Source organism: Cryptomeria japonica, chromosome 3 (assembly GCF_030272615.1).
Source record: "Cryptomeria japonica chromosome 3, Sugi_1.0, whole genome shotgun sequence".
NCBI classification, from domain to species: Eukaryota; Viridiplantae; Streptophyta; class Pinopsida; order Cupressales; family Cupressaceae; genus Cryptomeria; species Cryptomeria japonica.
This window is the reverse complement of record NC_081407.1, coordinates 381080301-381104400: the sequence shown is the minus strand read 5'-3', so window position 1 is coordinate 381104400 and position 24100 is coordinate 381080301. Positions and strand designations below refer to the sequence as shown.

The window sequence follows — 24100 nt, the reverse complement described above, 5'->3', positions numbered from 1 at the left end:
TATTTTTTTTTAAGTCGTTAGGTTTTTTCCAAATGTTTTTGCTAAGTTTCTATATATGGGGTCTACAAGTCCAAGTTGAATCTGATTTTGTGAACTATGGTCTACCTGGCACAAAGCCATGAGTTCCAAAAAGTTCAACTTCAAACAACCAAAACATTACTGAAAAACTATGGTAATATTTCCAACTTGTCAACTAGCCTTTCCTATTTAAAACCCATAACTACCTTATCTAGCATTCAAAGGAAACACATTACAATATTTGAACTTCCTCAGAAACTTAACTCTTAAGAGAATTCCTACTCAATTATCCCCGGTTCAGTTAAACTTACAGAAATTTCCTTTCTACAAATCCCTCCCTCCCTCCCTCCCTCTCTCACACACAAAAAAATCATATACATATATACCATTATCCCCCAAAAGTGGCCTCTTTCCTACCATCCCCAAAACAATGTGGAGCATACCAAAAGAGTACAAGTGTGTTTTTTAATCAAAATATATTTATGAGGTTCCTCATTCTTTATAGCAACATTCAAAAGCTTTTCCATCCATCAAGTATTATGAAAAGCAAATGCTTTTCATCTCATTTCTTTGATCATATATATTCTTCACCATCAAGTTTTCCTCTCTTAAAAGTTAAGGTTGTTTTTATGTTTGCAATGCATGCTTGTATCTTCCTAATATTTGATGGTTTCTCAGACATGAGTTCACCACCTTTGTTAGCTAAGGCTCATTTATTTGTGTTCTTTAGGTTTTAGTTTTAGCCTAAAGCTACTTTTGGTTCTTATTTATACACCATGCTATTTATAAAGGTTATATTTGAAGAGCACACAATTATACTGAGAGGGGGGTGAATCAAAATAATAACAAATTTTTAACTTTCAAAACAATTAATTACAATAGAAATACTTCAAAATATAATCAACCACAAATGCAAAATCTAGCAATTAGGGACACAAAAGCACACAATTTATGTGGAAACCCTTGTGGAAGAAAACCACGGCAAAATATTGCTTTTGTATTAGAAAATTCTTACAATCTTTGCAGGCACCAACCCATAGGAGACACCAATCTCCTTTAGATGATTCGTAGGCACCAACCCATAGGAGACTCCAATCTCCTTTAGATGATTCATGGGCACCAACCCACTAGAGACACCAATCCCCACAACTGATCACCAACTCAGCAAGGGACACCAATCTCCTTGAATAGGAGTCACCAACCTCCAAAAGAGTGATGTGATGAGTAATTGATTTACTTCTTGAATCAGACCTAAATCTCCTCCTCAAAAACACTTCTTTAAATCTGCTTATAATTTTCAAAATTTCTATCCACCTTAAAAATCTGCTCATATATCTGCAATAATCCACCTTAAAATCTGTTCATATATTTGCAATAATCCATCTTAAAATCTACTCATATATGCACCTTAGATCTGCTCTAAGGTCTGCTCAAAATCTGCTTTAAATGGGAATAATATTCAATGAATTCTTGTTCAAATAAACTCCCAGTGATCTTCTTTTTATACATGCAAATGCACCCCTTCACCCAATGGTTACCTCTCTTCATGCTGGCCGGCCAAAGCAGCAAACATATTTTTCATTTAGTTTTCATTTGCCTTCCAAAGTGGGAGCTCAACTCCCTGAGGTCGGCCCAAGAAAAAAATTCATTTTAATTTATTTAAACCCCTAGTTTGGGCACAGGCGCACCTCTCAAGGGGGTCATCCCTCTTGAAATAATACTTAAATGCATTTTTTAATTCCCATAAATTGGTGGCACTAAGATTTTGAACTCGACATTAAATATGCAATTTATGTCCTCCTTGCTTGATGACATCTCGATCATAGTGCAATAAATTTGGCACAAGCTAACCTCCATCAAATATACCACGAAATGCTCTTTGACATCAATGACAATAATCCAACAATACTATAATGCCTCATTAACCTATTTTGGTCATCTTTGACATTAATATTGTTTCTTTCTTGCTTTCTTTCAAATACAAATCATCTATTGAGTCTAAAACAACAAGGAAATATTTCCATCCATTGGGAAGCATGCATATGTACTACAAGAGTAATAAACAGCATTAATTAGGTGTTAACACGTTTTGCATAATTACATTTTTGGCAAGCATTCCATTAGAAGAAGCTTCCACTTCAATACTAAATCTTACATCATATGAAAATTACTTAGATCAAGAAAATGTTATACAAAACTTTACAAACACACAGACAATTTTATTAATTTGACCCATTAAAAAGACCAAAATGTTCTCACCTGAATGCCGCCAATGCAGAAAAGAACAATAAGAATCCAGATGATCCACTGAGACATAAAGAAATAGAGCAGCATCAAAAAAATTGAAGATACTAGTATGAAAAAGGCAGCTGCTTTGGTGCTTATTTGCACAACATCCTTCTCCATTGCAGCTTTGCTTGCAGATATATCTCCCAACGTTTCCTGTACATATAGTGCCAAACGAAAAACTAACTTAGCTTCTACTGATGTAGATAATACTACTTAAAAGAAGCAAAATGCTCTTAAATAAAGAGATGTCAATAAGTATCTCCAGAAACCATTTGCAGCCACTAACATATAACCAAACAAAAAAGTACTTTCAAGAAGCAGGATTCCATCAAAAAGGGAGTCACCTTTATTGACAACCGCTTATAGTGATCATCAGGTTCTTCATTCGCAACAAATTTTGCCCATATTGAAGAGCATACTATGGTCCCAACAGCCATCATCCACAAGATAACTTCAGACAAATCCACAACTGGTCGATTGGGTGAATAGAGTTGCAATTCCACTGGACAAAAGGCCACATGGGCAGAAGCATGCTTTTTTATTAGTCTAGAAACTTGCGAAGAAAAGAAAAACCAATGATGCATTTACATAATTTCAAGATATTATAGTCTTGAAGTAAAAATATTTACAAGAAAATAACTGTTAGCGCTGACCACTTTTTCTTAATGTAAATTTGGCTTTTGTATATATTATTTAGTGCTACATTCTAGCAACTTTGTTAAATTTGTCTCTTATACGAAGTTAATCAACAGCTGCCTCCAATCATATTGATATGATCTTTGTGTGTGAAATGGACCTCTCATTCAAAATTAAATTTCATGATCACTCCGGGAATCAACTAACTATGTTTTTCATTCATAAATTATAAGTCTTGCTTTTTTGTTTTCTCTTGCCTTGTAACCATAATATAATTTGTGCGCCGTAATTACAAACCTTGGATGTGACACGGTCAAGAGCACCAGTTAAGTTTAACTAAATCTATCCACAAAAATAATTGAAGCAGAGTCATTCTAGTAATGGTTTATTGATACGAATTATATACAAGACTCAGGAGATCTTCACCCACCAAACCATAGGAATCAAACTTGCATTCTTCACAAATGATATAGATTCTTGGTGATTGTTCCTAGCCTCGTAGAGGAGCGATGAGGGCGTTAATGGCTTCTTAAATTCATGTGAGGATATGAAAATAACCAAGAGATCTGAAGATCTATACACAAAACAGAGGGAGCAAATACCCATTGTAGAGAAGACAACATTCTAACTACAAAGGCAAAAGGAGGACATTTTAGCTGAAATATATCCAAGATTTACCTGCTATCTGATTTCTAGACTAGATCTTTGCCCATCAACAGAGTTAGATAACAACAAGAAGTTCTCCTAATTTCTCTAGTAGACATGCTAAAGCAGTTCATAGGCTAGGGTAAGGGTAGTTATCAAATGATTAGATTAATTATATTAACCTCTGACTCATCAAGCAGATCTGACAATTCATAGGGTGAGTTCACAATAATGGTTCCCACTTTCACCCACAAAGGAAAAACGCGATGGTAGGAAAAAAAATTCGTAGGGGGTTCAAGCGAAGTGGGGATGTTCAAATGAACTACCCTTTGGGGTTCGCTCGAACCCCCCACTTCGCTCGAACCCCCTCTTTCAAGCGAACCGCCTTTAATGCTTGTTTATGTCAATTTTTATTTATATTGGGGGTGTTCGCTCGAACCCCCCTTCGTTCGAACCCCTTTTTTTACACTTCTCTAAAACTTTCTACAATTTTTTGCAGATTTTTGGCCTTCAAACCTCTAGTTGAAGGCTCAAATGGAACAATCTTGACAACCCAAAATGTAGTGGTAGTCCTCGAAGCAAGCTTTCCAATGACCTTAATTTTATTACATATTGAGTTTATTATGAACTTGTTTTTTTTAATTTTACCAAACATAGGTTTTTCAACGAACATGAATTTTTCTGTTCAACACATTGGGAAACATAGTAAACTAATTCAAAAAAATTCTGAAAAATATCTATGCCCTAGAAATTGATGTCTTCTTCCTAACAAAAAAAAAATGAATTTCGATATATATAAACAAATTATGTGTTCAAACGTACACCTATGTCTAAAATATAATTAGTCGAACTTAAAACTTAATAAAATGAAAAAATATTCAACATATCACTATCAAACCAACTGCAAGCCCTGGATATTGATGTTACAAACCAAAATTCAAAAGAATTGAGGTTTTATCATTTATAGAAAAAAAAATATTATACATTTCGTGAGGCACGTCACTCTTACAAAATGTAGTTTGCTATAAAAAACTGCTTTTCGAGGGGGATGGAAAAAAAAATTAAAAAATCTTCAAAAAAATTTAGAAAAATATATATAGAATCTACAGACAAAATGTTACAAATCACTAATTTACATCATCTTCAAATTGTTAATAGTTTAGAAGTTATAGTTGTCGGAAGTTGAAGATTATTTTAAAAATGTTCATCTCAGTGTCAAAAGTGGCAAAAAAGTGGGAACCATTATTGTGAGTTCACCCCATAGCAGAAATCATCATGAATTACTGCTGTCCCTGAGTACTTTCCTTGAGAAATCAGTTTTCACATAGAATTGGAGTGTTTGCCAAAGTACTAGAAATGAAAACAGCATATGGAAATGAAGTACAAATGTGGGAAAGAGATGAACTCGGCACACAACCACAAGAATATAAGATTTACCCCAGAGAAACCCACAATGGGTGGAAATTCTAGCAAGATGGAACTGCGTTTCCTTTCCAATCACCAAATTTACAATATTATTAAACAAGCTCTCTTTAGTACATCCAAAGACAACTGGGTGGGATCAATAGCACATCTAGAATGAACAACACACTTGTTCTGTGATGAATCACAACTCAAACAATAGTACACATTTTGTATACTCTGCTGCAAATATTGTTCAAACTCTAGATGCCTCTTCATGGCTCCAACATGCATATTTACGCATACAAGATGCTATCAAACAGTCATAGAGACTTAGAAGAAATGCATCATCTCAAAAGTCAGAAACCGGATAAATTCCACTTCCATTTGGGGCAGCTGGTTTCTCTTTACTGCGATGATTGTATTAACAAATATTGTATTATAATAACAATAGTTGGAAAACTCTGTGAGTACTCACAAGCTAAAACCTGTGGTGAGTGACTTGCCATAATACTTGGCCCTGAGTAATCTTAAGAAATTGCTGCAAAATTGTTGAATTGAGCACCAAACTTGCAGATTTAGTCACAAAATACTTGCAATTTCAGGGAAAAAAATCATCTGGCATTAAAAAGTGGGTTTCATGACAATTTTCTCACATTTACAGGTTTGTTTTTGGTCAACATTTTGTTGCTACAGTGTTGATTGAAATTTCCAGGGGCATATAAGTGTCAAAAGAATTTTATTTGTGAGCTGAGCTGCTGAGGCTTGGTCTGGTCAACAGGTATAATCTCAGGTCTATGTCATCTCAGGTCTTCAAAAACAAGATTGTGCTATTTAGAAACTTCCGAGATCTCTGGATGAAGACATCAAGTTAAGTAAGAAATTCTCTAGTGTATCGTTCTTGTATTCTTATAGACAAGGGAATAGATTGGCTGATGGAAGAGAATACATTGGCTGATGCCCTTGCCAATGTAGTGATTTCCCATACTACCCTTTCAGCTCTCATCAGTGGTCGATGTGTCACGTGGCCATCATTGAGGAGGTTGCTATTGGACAATTGGCCACCTTGATTTCTTTGGAAGTGTGTTTATTTCCACTTGTGCCTACATTTTTGGATGTGACATTTTCTGTCATTTCCCCTCATTTGGGCTGCAGCTAGTGTAGCTTATTTATAAGTATGGTTTTAATCTCCATTCAGCCAAACATGTTGACACACATTGGATTTTCTATCACTCAAGACTTCCTGTGGTCTTGTTGGTCTCTATTACAATTGAGTGGCTTCTTGCTTGTCACTTTCTAAGGCCTGTGTTAGAATTGATACCATATGTACGTGTTTGTTGGCTTCAATGGCTCCTAAGCTGCATTCTTTTACTTTGGACAGCTTAGGTCCAGGACTTATAACTTTGCTGATTTAAAGTCCAAATTTGCCAATACAGTGGTTTCAGAGGACCTGCAGGAATGGCTTGATAGTCTGGTTCTATATCCAAAGATATAAAGACCCAGCGTTAGGGGCAGCAGGTATGGGTGGTACTACACCATTGGTCAGGATGAGGAGGTTCAGTTGGGAATGGATGCTGCACAGGGTCTGGGGGCCTTCAATGGTCCCCAGTCTCCTCTAGCAAGCAACTTCAGGGCTTTGCAGTTTGAGGTGCAGGCTCTTCAGTAGGAATTCCAATCTCTCTCTCTTTTCCATGGTTGTCAAGACTGCTTGTTTCCCATAAGAATGGAACTTTGGAGGTTGCTAGTGCTTTTACACTGACTACTTTGGCAGGGGAAGTTATGGTGCATAGCAAGAAAAGACCAGGTTATCCACGAGGTATGTTTTGAGTCCCCGGCACATTTAGGTGGTGGTGGGAATTCAGCTCCCAAGCAGGTTGTGATTGTTATACAAGAATGAAATATGATGTCCGCCATTTGAGAGGCTTCACCTGAGGCCTGTGGCAGGTGGGCAGGAGGAATGTTACTTAGTTTTAGGTATTTACTGTCTCTTTAGTTGGTTATTTCGTTGCTTTTGGTTTAATTGGTATTTTTTGATGGTGCTGGTTGTTAGCACCTACTTCTTAGGGTTTTTTGGGTGGCCTTTGTATTTGAGGTTGGTTGGTAGCTTCATCCTGTTACTATAAAGTTTTTGGTTGTTCACTTTCTGCTCCTTTGGCTTCCTGTATGTCTGCTTTGTTTTAATGCTTATCCAATCAGGACATTTGTTTAACAGATTTTTTATTTATAGGGGCAAGGAACCCACTGGATTCTTCTCTGGTACTATTAAAAAAATATTAACAAAATTCACTCTTAATGGATCAAGAGATCCAAAGACTTTGCATATATCAGCTAAATGGCACCAACGATGAATTGTCAGAAAAAGAACCAGGAAAAGATCTCTCAGTTATCTACACAGAACCAATTCTATGCAGGGATGAATTTGCCTTCATTCTACTTGAGGAGACAAGAAAATATCTTGGTTTAACAGCAAAAGGCATATGTGCAAAAAAGAACCAAAGTACCAACTGGCGTGAAGAAAGAAACTGGAAGTAGATCACTTGAGTGGGACAGAAAATGGAGAAGTGGACAATTCAGACATCACAGGGCACCAACAAAAAGCAGTTCCAAGCATTTCACCTGCAGCTGCTCATGCCCCGGCATGTGCAAAGACACCTGTCATAGAACTATAGACCCAGATCAACCAATTAGGATGTAGCTCCATTATGCATAATGGCCATAAAAGTGCTGCCAGATAGTTTTAGTTAGGAAGCTTTAGTAGATAGCATTTAGCTAGTAAAAGAAGGAAATAGTTGTGGATGTAATTTCCTAACTCTTTAAATATCCAGCACCCAGCACAGTATTTTGGCGAGTAAATGCCTGGCTTTTCTTTATGGGAAAGGATCCCGTTTAATTCTATTATTTATAGATGGCCCACTCACAGAGTACTCAGCGAGTTTTAAAAAGTCGCCAAGTACTCAGCGAGATTTAAAAACTCGCCGAGTTTTCAAGCTCTGCGAGTAAAAACGCCTTTAACTCGCCGCTTTAACTTGCCAAGTTTTTGACATAAACTCGGCCACAACAGCATAACAGACAAGAACGGCAAAAACACATTTAATTTCATCATTTTACCTTGGCTTTTTTGTTGAGAAGGGGGAAGAGTGACTCCAACACTCTTGCAAGCTAATATCTAGCTATTCTTACCAATTCCAAGAGGTTTTGAAGGGGATTTGAGGTGGTTTTTCAAGAAAAATCAGATTCCCAGGTTGGTTTTTTAATTTTTTTCTATGCTTTTTTAAAAAAAATTGTTTATTTTTTGTTGCATCTAGATGAATTAGAAATCATTCCTAAGTAGTCTAAAATCTTTTTAAGTTATTTGAACAAGATTTTACACTAGTTTTGACAAGTTTTGTTGATTTTTTCACTATTTTTTTGGAGAATCTCTAGTTTTCAAAAAAAAATCAAACCCTAATATTTTAGTTTTTTTTAAACTTTGAATGATGTCTAAATTTTTTCAACTAATTTAGATAGTTTGCTAAATTGTTTAACTAAAATGTTAACTTTCTTTTTTCACTTTGTATGTGTAGGTTAACTAAGCATTAATTATGGCAAGTTCTAATTGGCCACTAGAACCATGCCCATCTGGATAAACAGGCACCCGTCCTAAAGGTGCTAGAGATAGGGCTTGGAGGTATGCCTATGAGGGACCGGATCCTAGGACAGTTACTTGCATAAAGCATGAAAAAATACTTCATGAAGGCATCAACCGCCTCAAATACCACCTTGCAGGCATAGACAGGCATGATGCTAGAGAATGCCAAGGGACCAATCCTGAAATAAAAAGACAAATGAATGCCCTACTTGCAGCTGAATCTCAATGTGCTTCTATTGACATTGAAGAAGAACAAGAAGCACTTGAGGGCATAGTGGGCTCTCGGCGTGGCCCACGTATCCGCAAACCCACCACCACCTCGCTCATCGCTTCTGCTTCCTCTAGTAGACTACCTGGGGCTGGCAATGGCACTGCTGCATCACAATCACGGTCCATAGGTGATTATTTTGTGCCCAAGAACACACTTGGAGCACAACCACCATTAGAGGCCACTCGATGGAATAGGGAGGCACATGAGAAAACCGACATTGCAACAGCTGATTTTTGGTACTTCAACAACATTCCATTCAATGTGGCAGACAATCCTTATTGGCTGAATTTGGTGACCGCATGACAGTTGCAGGAAAGGGGTACAAAGCCCCTTCTCGCAAGGATTTGAGTGGGAGGTTAGTAAATCACTAAATAGTCCACTTGATTTCATTTTTAATTGTTTTTTAGATTTCTTGTTTATTAAATCAAAATTGTGTACTAAGACCTAATTTCACTTTGTTCTTGTAGGTTGCTCACAAATGTTGTTGCTAGGGCAAAAGAAGTGGTCGAGGACCAAAAAAAAGAATGGACAAAATATGGCTGCACCATTCTTTTTGATGGGTGGATAGATGGCAAGAACCGCACTATCATTAATTTTTTGGTTGCTTGCATGGACAATGTAGTGTTCTTGAAATCGGTTGATGCCTCCAATAAGGTGAAAAAAGTAGAAACATTGGTTGGAATGTTGGAACACGTTGTCATGGAGGTGGGAGTAGAGAATGTGGTGCAAATCATTACAGATAATGCAGCAACATATGTGGCAGCAGGTAGAATCCTTTTGAATTATCACCTTTAGCAACATTTTCATTTGTTGTGGCTTTGTTTTTTTCGGTTGCATCTTTCTTAAGAATAACTTCTTCTTTTGCAGGTAGAATCCTCCAAGAGAGGCACCCCACTCTTTTTTGGACACCTTGTGCAGCACATGTCCTTGACCTTCTCTTGGAGGAAATAGGGAAACTTGAGGGGGTGACTCCAGTTGTGGAAGATGCCAGGAGGATCACTAAATATATTTGCAATCACCCTTGGGTTCTACATTTGATGAGAGAGCACACCCAAGGGAAAGATTTGGTGAGAGCTGGTGTCACAAGGTTTGCAACGATTTTCTTGACATGGCAAACCATTCTTGATGCATTGAATTCTTTGAAACAAATGTTTTTGAGTGAAGCATGGCTAAACTCACCTTATTCGAAGAAGGTTGAAGGAGAGGTTGTCGCATGCATAGTCTTCAACAACCAATTTGCACAAAGGGTTGCAGAGATTGTGAAGGTAACTTCAAAACTTTTAATTTTTAATTATTCTTGATTCAAGTCTCTCATTACTAATTTGTAACTTCATTAATTAATCTTTTTGTAATTTGTATTTTTCAATTGTAGGTGTCAGAGCCCTTGGTTAGAGTTGTCCGCATGGTGGATAGGGATAAAAACCCCCATGGGGTATATATTTATGAGGCCATGGATAGGGCCAAGGAGTCTATCAAAAACTACTACAAGGGGGATAGACTCAACTTTGATCCCATTTGGGAAATTATTGATAAGAGGTGGAACAATCAGCTCCACCAACCCATTCATGTAGTAGGGTACTTCCTCAAACCTTGTTTTAAGTTTGGGGGTTCTTACTCAGATTCAAATGGAGAGGTCATGGAGGGCCTCACTACAAGCATTCAGAGGATGGTACCCGATGTTGAGGAGTGAGACCGCATTGTGGGTGAAGTCCAAAAATATGAGGAAGCAAGGGGTAAGCTATTCTCTTCAGAGCTGGCTAGGAGAGGAAGAACCACTCAATCCTCAGGTATAACATTTGCCATTTGGAATTTGGGATCTAAAGTGATTGATAAATTGATAAATTATGTTTTCTCTTTTCTCTTTGCTTTCTAACTTTTCAAAAAAAAAAAAATTGCAGATGCTTGGTGGCAAAATTGGGGTGGAAACACCCCCCATCTCAACAAATTTGCCCTCATCCAATTGTGAGCGCAATTGGAGCTTGTTTGAAGCAATCCACACGAAGAAGAGCAAGTTAGTGCAGAAACGCCTCAATGACCTTGTCTTCGTGCAATAAAATCTTCAATTGCACGTAAGGAAGGTAGAGGAAGTAGAAGGTGGTCCAATTGACTTGGATGATATAGATCCTTACAGTGATTGGACATCATAGGAGCAGCCTCAATTGTTTTCCAAGGATGACATCATTGATTTGGAGAGGCAGACTATGGAGGAGGAGGGAGGTGGATTTGGTTTCACGCTGGATGACATTGAGGAGGAAGAGGATGAGGATGAAAAGTCATTGCCAGTGTCAGAAGCAGGTGGAGACATAGCTTCATCCAGGATGGAGGACGAGCTAGCCATACCGAGCGAGGAGGCACAATCATGCCACTGCAGACTTCTAGGACTAGACCCTCTAGTTCTACCTCTCCCCTAGTTTTTGCTCGAGCTGGGAAGAGGAAGTTGTAATTGTAATGATGTATTTACTTTTGGTTTTACAAAAACTATTTACTACTGTGCTTCCAGGCTTCCAGCCATCAGCATTCCTCATGAGGATGCAATTTTGTAGACACTTTGCATTTAAATATATCTAGAATCAGCTTGTTTCTTTTGTGTTCTCATTTATTGACTCATTGGATGCATCTTCTCATTAAATTTTGCAAAAAAAATGCATTTTTAAATAAATTTAAGCGTGTTTTTAAGTTGCCGAGTTTTCCGCCAAGTTTTCCCCGTTTTTTTTTTTCAGGCCTTGGCGAGTTTTGCCGAGTGGCAAGTAGTTCATCTATGCTATTATTAACAATTAAAAAAAATAAAGAAAAGCAAAACATAGAAAACTAATATTTTTTTTTACTCTGATTCTTCTGTTTAGAACCCTCTTTCCAAGGCTCGTTATGGTCTAGTCTAGTAACTTTTAGTTTTTCTCAGCATAAGGTCAATGATATTGTCAGCACAAATAAAGATTTTTATAAGACCAACTAATTACCAAGACACTATCCTTCCTCTAATAATTGCTTGATTTTATCAAATATAATAACCAAATACAATTGTTGCATGGAGAAACCTTGCTTGACTTTAATGCATACTTCTCATCTTTTATAAGGAAAATATAACTGTAAAAAGGAGGCCAAACTTTGCAAAATCAACACCCTTTCCAAAAATAGCATAACTTTACCCTTTTTGCCTGCAGCTAAATGATCTTGAAGTTCTTGCCCTGCTGATGCCGGGATCATAACCACAGGAATCTTGATGACCAATGAAGTATCATTTTCAGTGCAAACCATCTTATAAAGGTCTGTTACAATACACAATTTGGCATGCAGTCAGAAAGGATTAATATGATATCGATTGTTAAACAATTGAGCAATCATAAAACCAAGGAAGGAAGGCAATACACATGGTCTACTCTGATGCCCTGCCATTTACATTGATTTTCAATACAACATAGTAAACTATCAAGAAAAAAGACATAACCTTCTTCATCATTCATTACAATTAAGGCCACTGCTCCCCCTGCTTCTGCAATCTTTGCCTTTGTAGTGAAAGCACATTCTCCTCTCTTAGAAAATGCAGCTGATCCTGATAGCTGCAATGTAAACAAATTCCCAGGCATTTTCAGAGCTGAACATGCCTTTCATGATAACCAGTAGAATAAACTAAAGTCGTATATGTTAGCACATTAATCTAATATAGTATTAAGACCAGGTCCTGATCAAGATTAAAAAAAGAGAGAGTGTCATCACAACGTACAAGAGATTTAGAATGCTAGCTCAGAAAGATATCTCTGAAGATATCCAATGCTGATGTTCATGATGTGTACAGTTTAAATGCAAAGGTACTAGTTCTAACAGACGACATGCAATTAGTCATCAAAAAATAAAATTATTGCAAAGAAGGCATAAAGCACAATGGTTGCAATTAAATTATACATCTAACCCACATTTAATGCAATGTAGCTAACCCTATAATTTGGTGCCCATGTATTTTCTCTAACACTAGTTCATGTTGAGTAGTGCTTATCTCACATCTGCTTCTAGTAATTAAGATTAAAACATCTAGTCCTCACACTTTCCTCCATCTCCTGATATCAAGATAGTTGTCTCCATAAACATGGCAGACTGAGATATAACTGGCGAAACCTTTCAGAGATGACATGAATTTAAGGTCAGGCAACAAGCCACGTTGTAATTAGTATCGCTTCATAAGCTACTGATTGCATTCAAATAAGTTAGAAGTGATTAATATTTGCACAAAAAAGACATGACCACATGTGTGATACATAGAAGTGCACCAAAAAAATAAAAAGAAAAACAATAATATGGAAAACCCAAGAACTTTCAGCTGGTTCAGAAAATTTCTTGAAAATCAAATGACTACACTTGAGGAAAATATTTTCCTTTATCAAGGTCAAGAACAGAAATGTAAAAAGATACAGCCATGTTCAAGGTCAGCAATAAGTTATTCATCATATGATGAATAATACAGGTACTAAGCATTCAATTATTGCATATGACCTTTTGGGAACTTGTAGGTCGGGCTGAGAGGAGAGGTGATTTAAAACAAAAAACACAAACATCATCAGCATATGGACCAACAACTAACATGAATGGCTAATTTTCTTCTGCTTCCCTAGTATGTTATTGTTTTATGTATCAAAGCTGCCTGACATGAATTTGGAGTAGATTGTTAGCACTGATAAAGAGATTTGACAATATGGATGAGCTGATAGTATGTTCTAGAAGAATGAAGTTACCCTGTTGTGTGATACAATATTAAGTTAACATTTTTTGAAGACAACCCATTAGATTCAAATGACTATCAAGTCTAAAAGCACAAATGAGCTTGGTGAAAGCATAAGATTCAAGGCAGAATAGTGCTACTCATCAGAGGAATGACACACTATATGTGTGACTAACTTTTAGGATCATACTATATCAGTATAAGGCTTACTGATTTTTGTATTTTTCTAAAGATTGGCAAAGTTTCTATACCTTGAAACAAAAAGTCAAAACATTGTTCACCATTCAGATGTTCTTATGACCAATGGTCGCCATCAGAAGAGTACTATGTTTCCTGCCTGTTGTGATCATATGTAATGAGTTAAGGAATAAAGAATCACAAATCCCATGCCCGGTGTCAGTGATACAAAATAGACTAGGAAACATGCAGAGCTTCTAAGATTCTTTCCTGCAATGTCAAAGTATTACAAATACCATATATTATCTATATACATCCTTCAAAGGTTCTCCATCAGTGATGCTAGGGTCATAGCAACCTCGGTCATAGAGCTTCTGAGATTCTTTCCCACAATGTTATAAATACCACATATCAGCTATATACATCCTTCAAAAGTTCTCCATGAGCAAAGCTAGTGTCATACCAACCTCAGTCCATGAATGCCCCAGATAAAAATACTAAAACATGGGTTTCCCTACCTAATGCTAGAGTCATACGAACATAGCAAAAATTTGTTTGCCACCTGACTTATGTCAGAAACCCCTAAAAAGTTCAATTATGGAAATTATTAATTAAAATTTAAAGAGACAAGAAAAACTTAAGGACACCAAACCATACAAGTTGCATATGTGCTATACATCAAAGAGAGGCTCAAAAATATAAGGTAAGAAGAAAAAAAAAAGACATTAAAAGGAGGAACATTTCAAAACAAATTCTTGCACAGGTCTGAGGTCATGGGGTGGCCCAACCGAAAGATAAGAAACCTTAGAAGTCTATATTCAACATATTTATGACATCAAAACTTACTTAATAGTTCAAAGATCTTATTAACCTAATATACATATTATTCCTAAATGGTTGTACGGTAATCACACAGCCCTACCCATGCACATCTTGTAATCTATTTACCAACTATTATTCGTTTGACTGTCCACATATCCATACATATAATACCCATTTCTTCCACACAATTATTTACCCTGAGTATGAATGTCTGTACCATTCCAAGAAATAGCAGATTCTATTATTTTGTATCCTATGGCCTAATTTGTTTCTTGGGGGTCTGTGGTCTAGCAGTATGTAGTTAAGATGGTAACACATAACATATAATTCAGTACGAAAGCAAATGCTATGAAAACTGAGACATAACTTAACCATTAAAGATAACGGAATATTTTTTCAGAGCATTGACTAACATTAAATTCAACTCTATTTGGAAATATGCAAGCATTTAAATTGACTTGGTGAACTAAACTGATTGTATGAATACCCTTAATGGCCAAATGAAGCTAACTGGATTGAAGACAGTTAAATTACTTTCTAGGTTTTTATATTTTTCATTACTTTTCATTTGTGCTTATTCTTGTATGTTTATTGATTTGAATTACTGCAGCCTCCTTGCTTTGACTACTGATGCACTTAACATTTTCAAACAGATGACAGTCTGCTATAAATGATTTTCAGATAGCAAGAATTACTTGCAAGACCTGTATTCATCAAAGTTGGTTTGGAGCTGGTTTTTCACTTTTCTGTGATTCTTTCCTGAAGCGGTAATTTCATATTGACTACAACTGATGCACTTAACATTTTCAAACAGATGACAATCTGCTATATATGATTTTCAGATAGCAAGAATTACTTGCAAGACTTGTATTCATCAAAGTTGGTCTGGAGCTGGTTTTTCACTTTCCTGTGATTCGTTTCAGAAGCGGTAATTTCATAATCAATATGCATGTTTGATACTTTGCACTATTTACATTTCTGAATCATAATAAATGTTAGATGTCTTCCTGTTTAAGGGTTAAGTGAATAAAAATCAGTAGAGATAATATTGTTTCAAACCTGGTGGCAACAGAAATGAATTTTGGTCTCCTCCCCCAGAAGGGTTTTCCAGATCAAAGTTTGAAGGGGCTGCAAGGGGTAATCCTGGATCAATAGGAGAAGGCTTTGCTATCAAGAACTCCTATTGTGATTTGATTTATTGACACAAATAATGAAGTGGAATAGGAGGCATTAATTGCAAGTTTTGGAGCAGCTGCCTCACAGAAGCAATCTAACTTGATAGTGGAAGGTGACTCAATGATAGTGATCAATGCTATAAACAAGGGAACGAGCACAAACTAGAAAATGAATTGATACATAGATGAGGTTAAAGTTTTAAATCAAAATTTTAATCTATCATGTATATTGCAAATGACAGTTAATTATAATTGCAGACCGTTTGGTCAATGAAGACATGAATCAGGTTCTGATGATGGCTATTTATAGCTAAAGGGCTAGCTCTTGGGAAAACATAAAACAGCTGTATAAAGCCCCTTAATTTTTCTAAAATCTCAAAGAAAAGATTTAGCTGCAGAGTTTAAGTCATGCCTCTTAGGCATCTTTTGTGTGGTGTTTGGAAGGCTGTTGTGCATAAAATTAAATGATTTGAGATCTTGGCAGCATACAAAGAGTTGAGTATTCTGATCGTTCTGTGTATAGTGCAGTAATGCCCATAAGTAAGGTGGCAATGATGTATGGTGAAGTTATAAAGAATGTCATGGATTGTCAGTTCCCCTCAGTGGTAAGGTGAAGTCATTAAGGCTTTGACTTTGTTAGCTTAATTTGAACTTGAAGTATAGCTGTTGGCTCCTTGTACAGAATGGAGGACCAGCTGTGGGAGGTTCATGATGCAAGGGATAATTTAAGTTACAAATAGGTTTTCCTGTTAAGATCCAAAAGTTCTAGGTTTTGTCAACGGGGTATTGGGGGAACAAACTTTATTGGCTGTGCATTGCTCCAAAGCTGCCATCCAAGGCAATTTCATCACCAATCTTGTGTATTACCTCCCAGATGTTGCTATTCATCTTAAGCTCTTGCAAGTCTCGCTTCTGGACCAGCTCTCTAGTATGTCTCTTCAGCACGTTGGGTTAGAGGCTAGCAAGGAGATGAAGGCTACAGACATGGAAGGAGAAGAGTCAGGTTCAAGTCTGACTCAACATATGGATTCAACAAATGCTTTTGGAGGAGTTATGCAGTATAGTTAGGATTCTGTGAGCCTTCTGCGATGATGTTGGCAAAGTTTTGACCAGTCTGCATGTTCATCACTACCAGGGGCAGTTTGAAGTCATTAGCAATTATACCATCCCAGTTTATGTGGCCCTTCTATGCACAGGTCCATGTGACAGAGGGAGATATGCTATGGCATGAGAAATCTGTCTTTGGCAGGCAATCATAGAAGCAGGACAACCAATAAGATTGAGCCCTGAGTGAAGGAGGTAGTTGACACAGAGCATTCTTTGCCAGTTGGTAGGGAGTGCTGGGGGGTGGTTTAATGTTTCTATGGTTTCCTGTCTGTTAGTTTGTTCTCTGTCCTTGGTGGTGCTCTTGTTTAAGATGTGAATTCCATTATAAGTTGTAATTCCATATAGATCTTTGTCTTAGTCTTTCTATGGCCTGTGGTATCTGTGGTAATGCTATTCATTTTTTGTTGCTGGTAGCTTCTTCATATAGCAGAATTTTGTTATCAGATCTCTATGGATAGATATGTGCTCATGTAATCAAATGTTTATATCAAAAGCCAGGACCCCTCCAGAAACCCCACTATAATATCTGAAAAAAATGTTGGAAGTCGAAAATGAATAAATAAAGCAATGTGCAAAACTCGGGATAACTTTCATTCTCTGCTGAATACAAATGAATCAATTATTAGCAATTTACAAATTATAATTTATATGTTGATTATTGCCCTCAATTTCATGATCTACATCAAGTGGACTAGACATTGTTGAACATTGTGAAAAAATATGTTCCTAGTGAGTCTAGGATCTAATTCACATTACACAAAATGATCCATGCTCATTGTAGTTCATAAATAGCATTTTTCCACAATTACTTGTCATTGGGGGTGTGGGTGACATCCGTAGCATTTCAGATGTCCCAGAAGCTTGGGGAGGGAGCATCACGTTTTTCAGGACTGAACAGCCTGCTCCATTTGGTACATACAAATAATTGAAATAAACAAGTTAACTTTTTGAGAGTTAAAGAAAAAAATTAAAATAATGATAAAAAAAAATGCTAAGACGGAGGATGATTGACATTGCAAATTCAGCAGACTGTATTTAAAATTTGCTGCTTTTAGTTAGTTTTATTTATTTTTATAGTCCCCCAACTGACCCCAAAATTTGTCCTTAAAGCCATGTCCCTGCATTGCCACACACCCCCTTCTGGAAACATGGAGAAATACTTATAAATAGTAAAACATAATTCATTTCAACTTCAAGTATGTGATTGTCTCGATAGATTAAGACAGTTATACATGCAAAATTAAGTATGTCAATGCCTCAAATTGTTCTGTTTCTTTTTTCAGAAAAGCAACTAGCTTAGGAGAGTAACAACCCCGCAAATACTATTCTTCTTCAGAAAAGCAAAGCAATCAGCCCCTTGTGACAAAATTACCCTACTCTTATTGCAGATCACAAAATTTCTTTCTAAACAATCAAACACTAGGACTCATCACAACAAAAACGCTTAGCAAGGCACCAAGAAGTTACAAAAGGTACACAAACCTTTGTTGAAGAGTTCTCGCAGCAATTAAGAGGATTTGCCTCAATAAGAGTCATCCGATGAGCTTCATTTTCTTCATGTGGTAAAGGAGTGCCAAATCTGGCACTCACACCAACTAGGCTTCTTGCTTTTGCACCATCTATCCAGTTGTTTAGTTTTACCTGAATTAAGCAACAGACAAAGCAACCATTGAATATGTATCAATACCGCCAAAAACATCAACAAAGAAGCTAAATATTTTGGGAAATAAACCAACTAAACATTACAAACAACTCTACTATCAATTACTATTAGATACAATGATTCAATATCATACCACAGCACTGGTTATACTCATAACACCTATTTAATCAAAAAACAAGGGACAGCCTATCCAAGAAAACAAAGGCCAAAATCCTTGACTAAAATGCAAAAATGTTCCGAATACAGATGTTTTTGATGACACCTGTCTGAATATTGGTGAATGTTTCATAATAAAAAGAACTCCTGTAGCTCAGTAATCAATAATCATTCTTCATTTTCTGTGCCCCCCAAAAAAAGAACAAAAAGAGCTATTTGCCAAAGCTCCACGATAAATCTAATGCACATTCTTAACTGCAATATGTTAAACTAAGTGATCCTCAGATTAATGAGTTGAGAAGAACTCAGTATTCAGCTATCAAGTTGCGTCATCAATAAGAATTGACAGCTTCTCATGCTTTTCAGCAAACAGGCTAATGCATTTCAACACAGAAAGTAAATGTTAATATAAGAATGCAGTTTAGACCACAAAAAAAAATTGGATGCTTGTGTGAAAATGCTATTCTGATTGGGTGGGAATGTTAATTACACACAGGATATTTATTGGCAATAATGTAAAAATGATTGGATATATAAACAGAGTCAAACAGTTCAGAGCATTAGTCTATCAAATTGAATTACATCAAAATATAATGGAAGGATGCATCAGCCAAATGTAGATTGTGATTAGCTTTGCTCAACTCCAACTTGATTACATTAAAGTTTCAGAATTATGGTATCAATTTTAGTCTTACAACATGTTGATGTGTCTTTTGTACACGACCAAACACAGAATAAAATATCCAGAGGTATCTTATCCTCTCTTGAATAAAGCTTCCCGAATGCTGAAGATATCGCAGAAGGATCAATCAAAGAAACTCCAAGGCTCTGTTATGTTAGGTTCTCTACTCGTGGATAAGCTCTTGCGGTATGATGTGATTTTGCTGGAATCACAAGGGGACTTACATTTGACTGCCTGAGCATCTGATCTACTGGAACTCAAGTCCTATCTACTGGTTGGAAGATAAAGAAATGGCAAAAGGTACAGAGTTTAGAGAATCTACTCTAAGACCTAGAATGCAAGAAGATGGATGAACGACTAGGTGGAGTCCTACTAGGCTGGGTCTCACCGTCAAGCTGAACAATTCCACACCAACTCAGTGCGATCTTCTAAGGAATGCCTCAAATATATTCAAATCAAATACCATCAGATACCGATCATCATTCAAGTTAATGCATGAACAATAGACGTGTAACAACTTGAGATTAAGCTCATTCTAAGCCAGTTGACCACACAAGGCGCACTTACAGTCAGCGAGAGGCTAGTGGTTTGGACTAGGGGGATTCCATGCGAGTGCATTCAATAACTTCTTTCATTCAATCTAATCATTTATCATCTACAATGAAGATTCCACAAAAGACCATGCATATTGCAAAGAAACAACACATTTCACCATATCTTCAATGAAAAGGGGGTTCATTTACAATCAAGGCAACAATTTCTTGCCTTCTCTTCCTAATCTACTCTAATTGCTATTCTATTTGCTATTCTACTATCTATTCTCTATTAATCAATCTCTGACTATTATCTATTAACCAACTATTAACCTTTATAAATGAGGAGCCAGGGCTTTATATAGAGAACCCTTTACAAACAGACGGCTCTGATTGACTTAAAATCAATGGCTAGGATTACAGGATAGAAATCCTAATTAGGGTTTGTTACAACAAAATTCCTTAGCCAATTAGAAAATTACATTCCAAGGGTGAGGACCAATAGGAAGCAGGGGTAGGTACATCAAAGTTTGTGCCGCCTCCAGTAAATTAGGTACATTGAATCTGGTCCTGCTGAGGTGGACCAATCCAACTGGAGGAATGATGATTGGGATGCCACCTTGTCTAGTACTTGCTTGTTCCTCTTTTAATATTCAATTTGATGATGCTTAAAAGTTAACTTTGATTAACTCTTCTGAAACTATCTGCTTCTTCAATGTACCCTTGCATTGACCTTGGTTGATCCTCCTCTGTCTTTAATGTGCTTGATGAATGGTGTGCCTTTCTTTGACTCCCATGTGTCTGATAAGGTTTCCTGACTGTCAAGTCGTCCTTCTCTGGAAGCATACCTTGCCTTGAAGTGTTGGCGAAGCCTTTCTTTGTCATCTTGTGGTAGAATGAGGTCTTGAGGCTAACTTGAACTCCTTGAACACCCCTGGTCTTCCAATGCTTCAAAGCACCTTGAGTCCTCCCTTTGTGCATGTGGAACGTCCTTGATGATGATGGATTGGACGAGGTCGTCCTTGCCCTGGCCTGGTCTTCTTCTATCTACAAAACAAACCAAAAGATGATTAAGGACACATAATAAATTCATTCTAACATAGCATTTTCTACCTTAAATCATCAACAAGAAGACATCAAAATGAAGTTTGCTCAAGATTCCCCCCAAGGACAAGCCCTATAAGAATTTCGCTTTGGACCCTTTGGAAGGGTCAAGAGCGAAATTTGCATTCCTAGCCAATTTAGACCTCATTTCATCATTTCATAATCTTAGGCCTAGCCTTCAAACTTCTTGTCATCATAATCTCACAACTAGCCCTTTGCCTAGCTCAAACAGGGTGAAAAATAGGAGTTTCAAAGGGTTTCGCCCTGGACCCTTTGGAAGGGTTAGGAGCGAAAATCTAGTTTAGGCTCAAGTTCTATCACTCCTCCACTCCAAAATGTCTTCCAAGGCAAGAATACACCTGTCTTCTCTCCACCAAGGCCTGGGAATCCATCTCTTGACCTTCATCATGAGCGAATTAGGTGAAATTGAGAATTTCACTCTGGACCCTTTGGAAGGGTCAAGAGCGAAATTCAAGTTTTAGGTCAAAATTCACACTTCTTTCATTCACAATCCCCTTTAAGGCATACTTGTGGCAATCTCTAAGCCCAATCCACCTTGATCACCGTCTTGGCTGAACACAATCTTGGAGGAAACATGATATTTTGTGAATTTCGCTCTGGACCCTTTGGAAGGGTCAAGAGCGAAATTCAAGTTTAGGCTTAATTCTTCATCTCCTTTACTTCAATTCATCTTGCAAGGCAAAGTAAAATCATCCCAACCTCAACCACGCCCTAGGAGTCAAAGTCCTAGCTTTAGACAAGGAGAAAATGGTGGATTTGGAGAATTTCGCTCTGGACCCTTTGGAAGGGTCAGGAGCGAAATTCATGTTTTGCTTGTTTACCCTCACTCAACTCCATTCCTTTCACTTTGTTTCCTCTAGACTCCCTCATTTGAATCCATTTCTCAACATGGCAACATTTGCTTGATCCTCAAAAGGCTTGAAAAGGAAAATTCGCTCAAAATCATAGCCAGGGACAGGACCTACAAGGGATTTCGCCCTGGACCCTCTAGAAGGGTCAGGAGCGAAATCCTTGTCCAACCTTAGAATCTTCATTTTTGGAGGCAACAATCCATTCAAATGCAATCCTAAGGGCTTCTCTCACCTTGGTCTAGGGCTGGCTTGGCACAAATTTTGGAGGATCGGATGGATTTTAGGTTTTCGCTCTGGACCCTTTGGAAGGGTCAGGAGCGAAAATCTTGTTTTGAGCTTATTTCTTCATCCTTTCAACCTCAATCAACTTCAAAAGGCAAGGACACACCTCTTCACACCCATCCAAGCCATAAAAACAAAAAGTTTGACTTGACCTGCAAGGAAAATAGGTGTTTATAGGAATTTCGCTCTAGACCCTTTGGAAGGGTCAGGAGTGAAACTCATGTTTCTACTCAATTCCTTCAAGTTTGAAGATCACCAATAAGTCAAAGTCACTCCTAAGGACATTTCCAATCTTAATTCATCTTGGTCCACACTTGTCTTGGCATAAAATTTGGGGAATTTCGCTCTAGACCCTTTGGAAGGGTCAAGAGCGAAATTCCCATTCTAGGCTTGGTATTTCATCTTTTCAACTCCAATCTTCTCTGGAAGGCAAACATACACCACTCTTGCTCAAGGAACAAGGTTTGTGGCCTAAACATGGAAGCAAAAAGAGGTTTATCAAGAATTTCACTCTGGACCCTTTGGAAGGGTCAGGAGCGAAAATCTTGTTTTAGGCAAAATCTTCATCTTTCAATGCGTCCAACTACTTCTCAAGGCAAGTACATACCAATCTACCCTCCAACATTCCTTGGAATCCAACACCTAGCCAAAACAAGGAAGCAAATGAGAGTTATAAGGATTTTCGCTCTAGACCCTTTGGAAAGGTTAGGAGCGAAATCCCCACTTTGGGTTGATTCTGACTACTCCATCGCCTAAATCCAATTTTCAAAGGCAAGAACACATCAAAGTCTTTCCAACCATGCCACAAAACTCAAGAATTTGACCATCTCCAAGAAGAAAATATGAGTTTCCAAGAATTTCGCTTTGGACCCTTTGGAAGGGTCAAGAGCGAAAATCTTGTTTTAGGACAAAATCCTTCACATTTTACATCCCATCACTTCAAAAGGTAAAGACATGTTAATCCACTTCCAAATATGTCCAAGGGGCTGGAATGTTGGTCTACACAAGGAAGAAAATGAGGTTTATGGGTAATTTCGCTCTGGACCCTTTGGAAGGGTCAGGAGCGAAATTTCTATTCTTGGACAAAACCCTCACTTTTCAATACTTTCAATCACTTCCTTAGGCAAGAACATGACCAATCCACCCTCCACCATGTCCAAGGAACGAGACTTTTAGAGCAAACAAGGAAGAAAAGGTGTCTTCTAGGAATTTCGCTCTAGACCCTTTGGAAGGGTCAGGAGCGAAATTCATAAATTAGGTTGATTTTCACACTCCATTGCCTCAATTCACCTTCAAACTTGATCAAATTCACCTCTCCTTATCACCATCATGTCTATTTGCCACTTACTTAGCTCAAAGCAAGGTCCTTCCAATGTCCTAAACAAAATAGAGGGTCAGACGAGGATTTCGCTGTAGACCCTTTGGAAGGGTCAGGAGCGAAATTCCTTCTCCAAGCTAATTTCCATCATTTTGTCGCTTCAAACCTTCTTCCTAAGGCAAATATGCATCCAAGTCCTCCATGCGATGCAATAGAGGTTTCAAACTTGGTCAAGACAAGGAGCAAAGCAGAGGAAATATGAATTTCACCCTGGACCCTTTGGAAGGGTCAAGAGCAAAATTCATCTTTAAGCTCATTTCATGCCTCAAACATCCTTTCCTTGCCTTGGATATAACTTTTCAAGACTTCTCCTATCATCACCAGGCCAAGATTCTCAACCGTACACTGACCTAAATCAATTTTAGGTTCTTATGAAATTTCACCCTGGACCCTTTGGAAGGGTCCGGAGCGAAATATGAGTTTTGCTCAAGCTTCTTGACCTATTCTGCTCATCTCACCCATTCTGGCCTCCTTTGATCTTCTTCTCATCAAATCATGCCTAGGATCTCATTTTCCACCAATTGGATCAATCTTAACCCTGAGAGATGAC

General features: G+C 37.5%; 1 protein-coding gene across 1 annotated transcript in view; it reads right to left on the bottom strand.

Annotated features, from left to right (window-relative positions):
- The window catches only part of LOC131044701 (signal peptide peptidase-like 2), an 88023-nt gene that overhangs the window by 53391 nt on the left and 10532 nt on the right, over positions 1–24100 (bottom strand). The window contains exons 2-6 of the mRNA XM_057978080.2: positions 18363–18521; positions 12334–12445; positions 12035–12154; positions 2652–2809; positions 2278–2460 (exon numbers count right to left, since the gene is read on the bottom strand). Coding sequence (XP_057834063.2) covers positions 2278–2460; positions 2652–2809; positions 12035–12154; positions 12334–12445; positions 18363–18521 — 732 coding nt within the window. The remainder of the gene's footprint in view (positions 1–2277; positions 2461–2651; positions 2810–12034; positions 12155–12333; positions 12446–18362; positions 18522–24100) is intronic.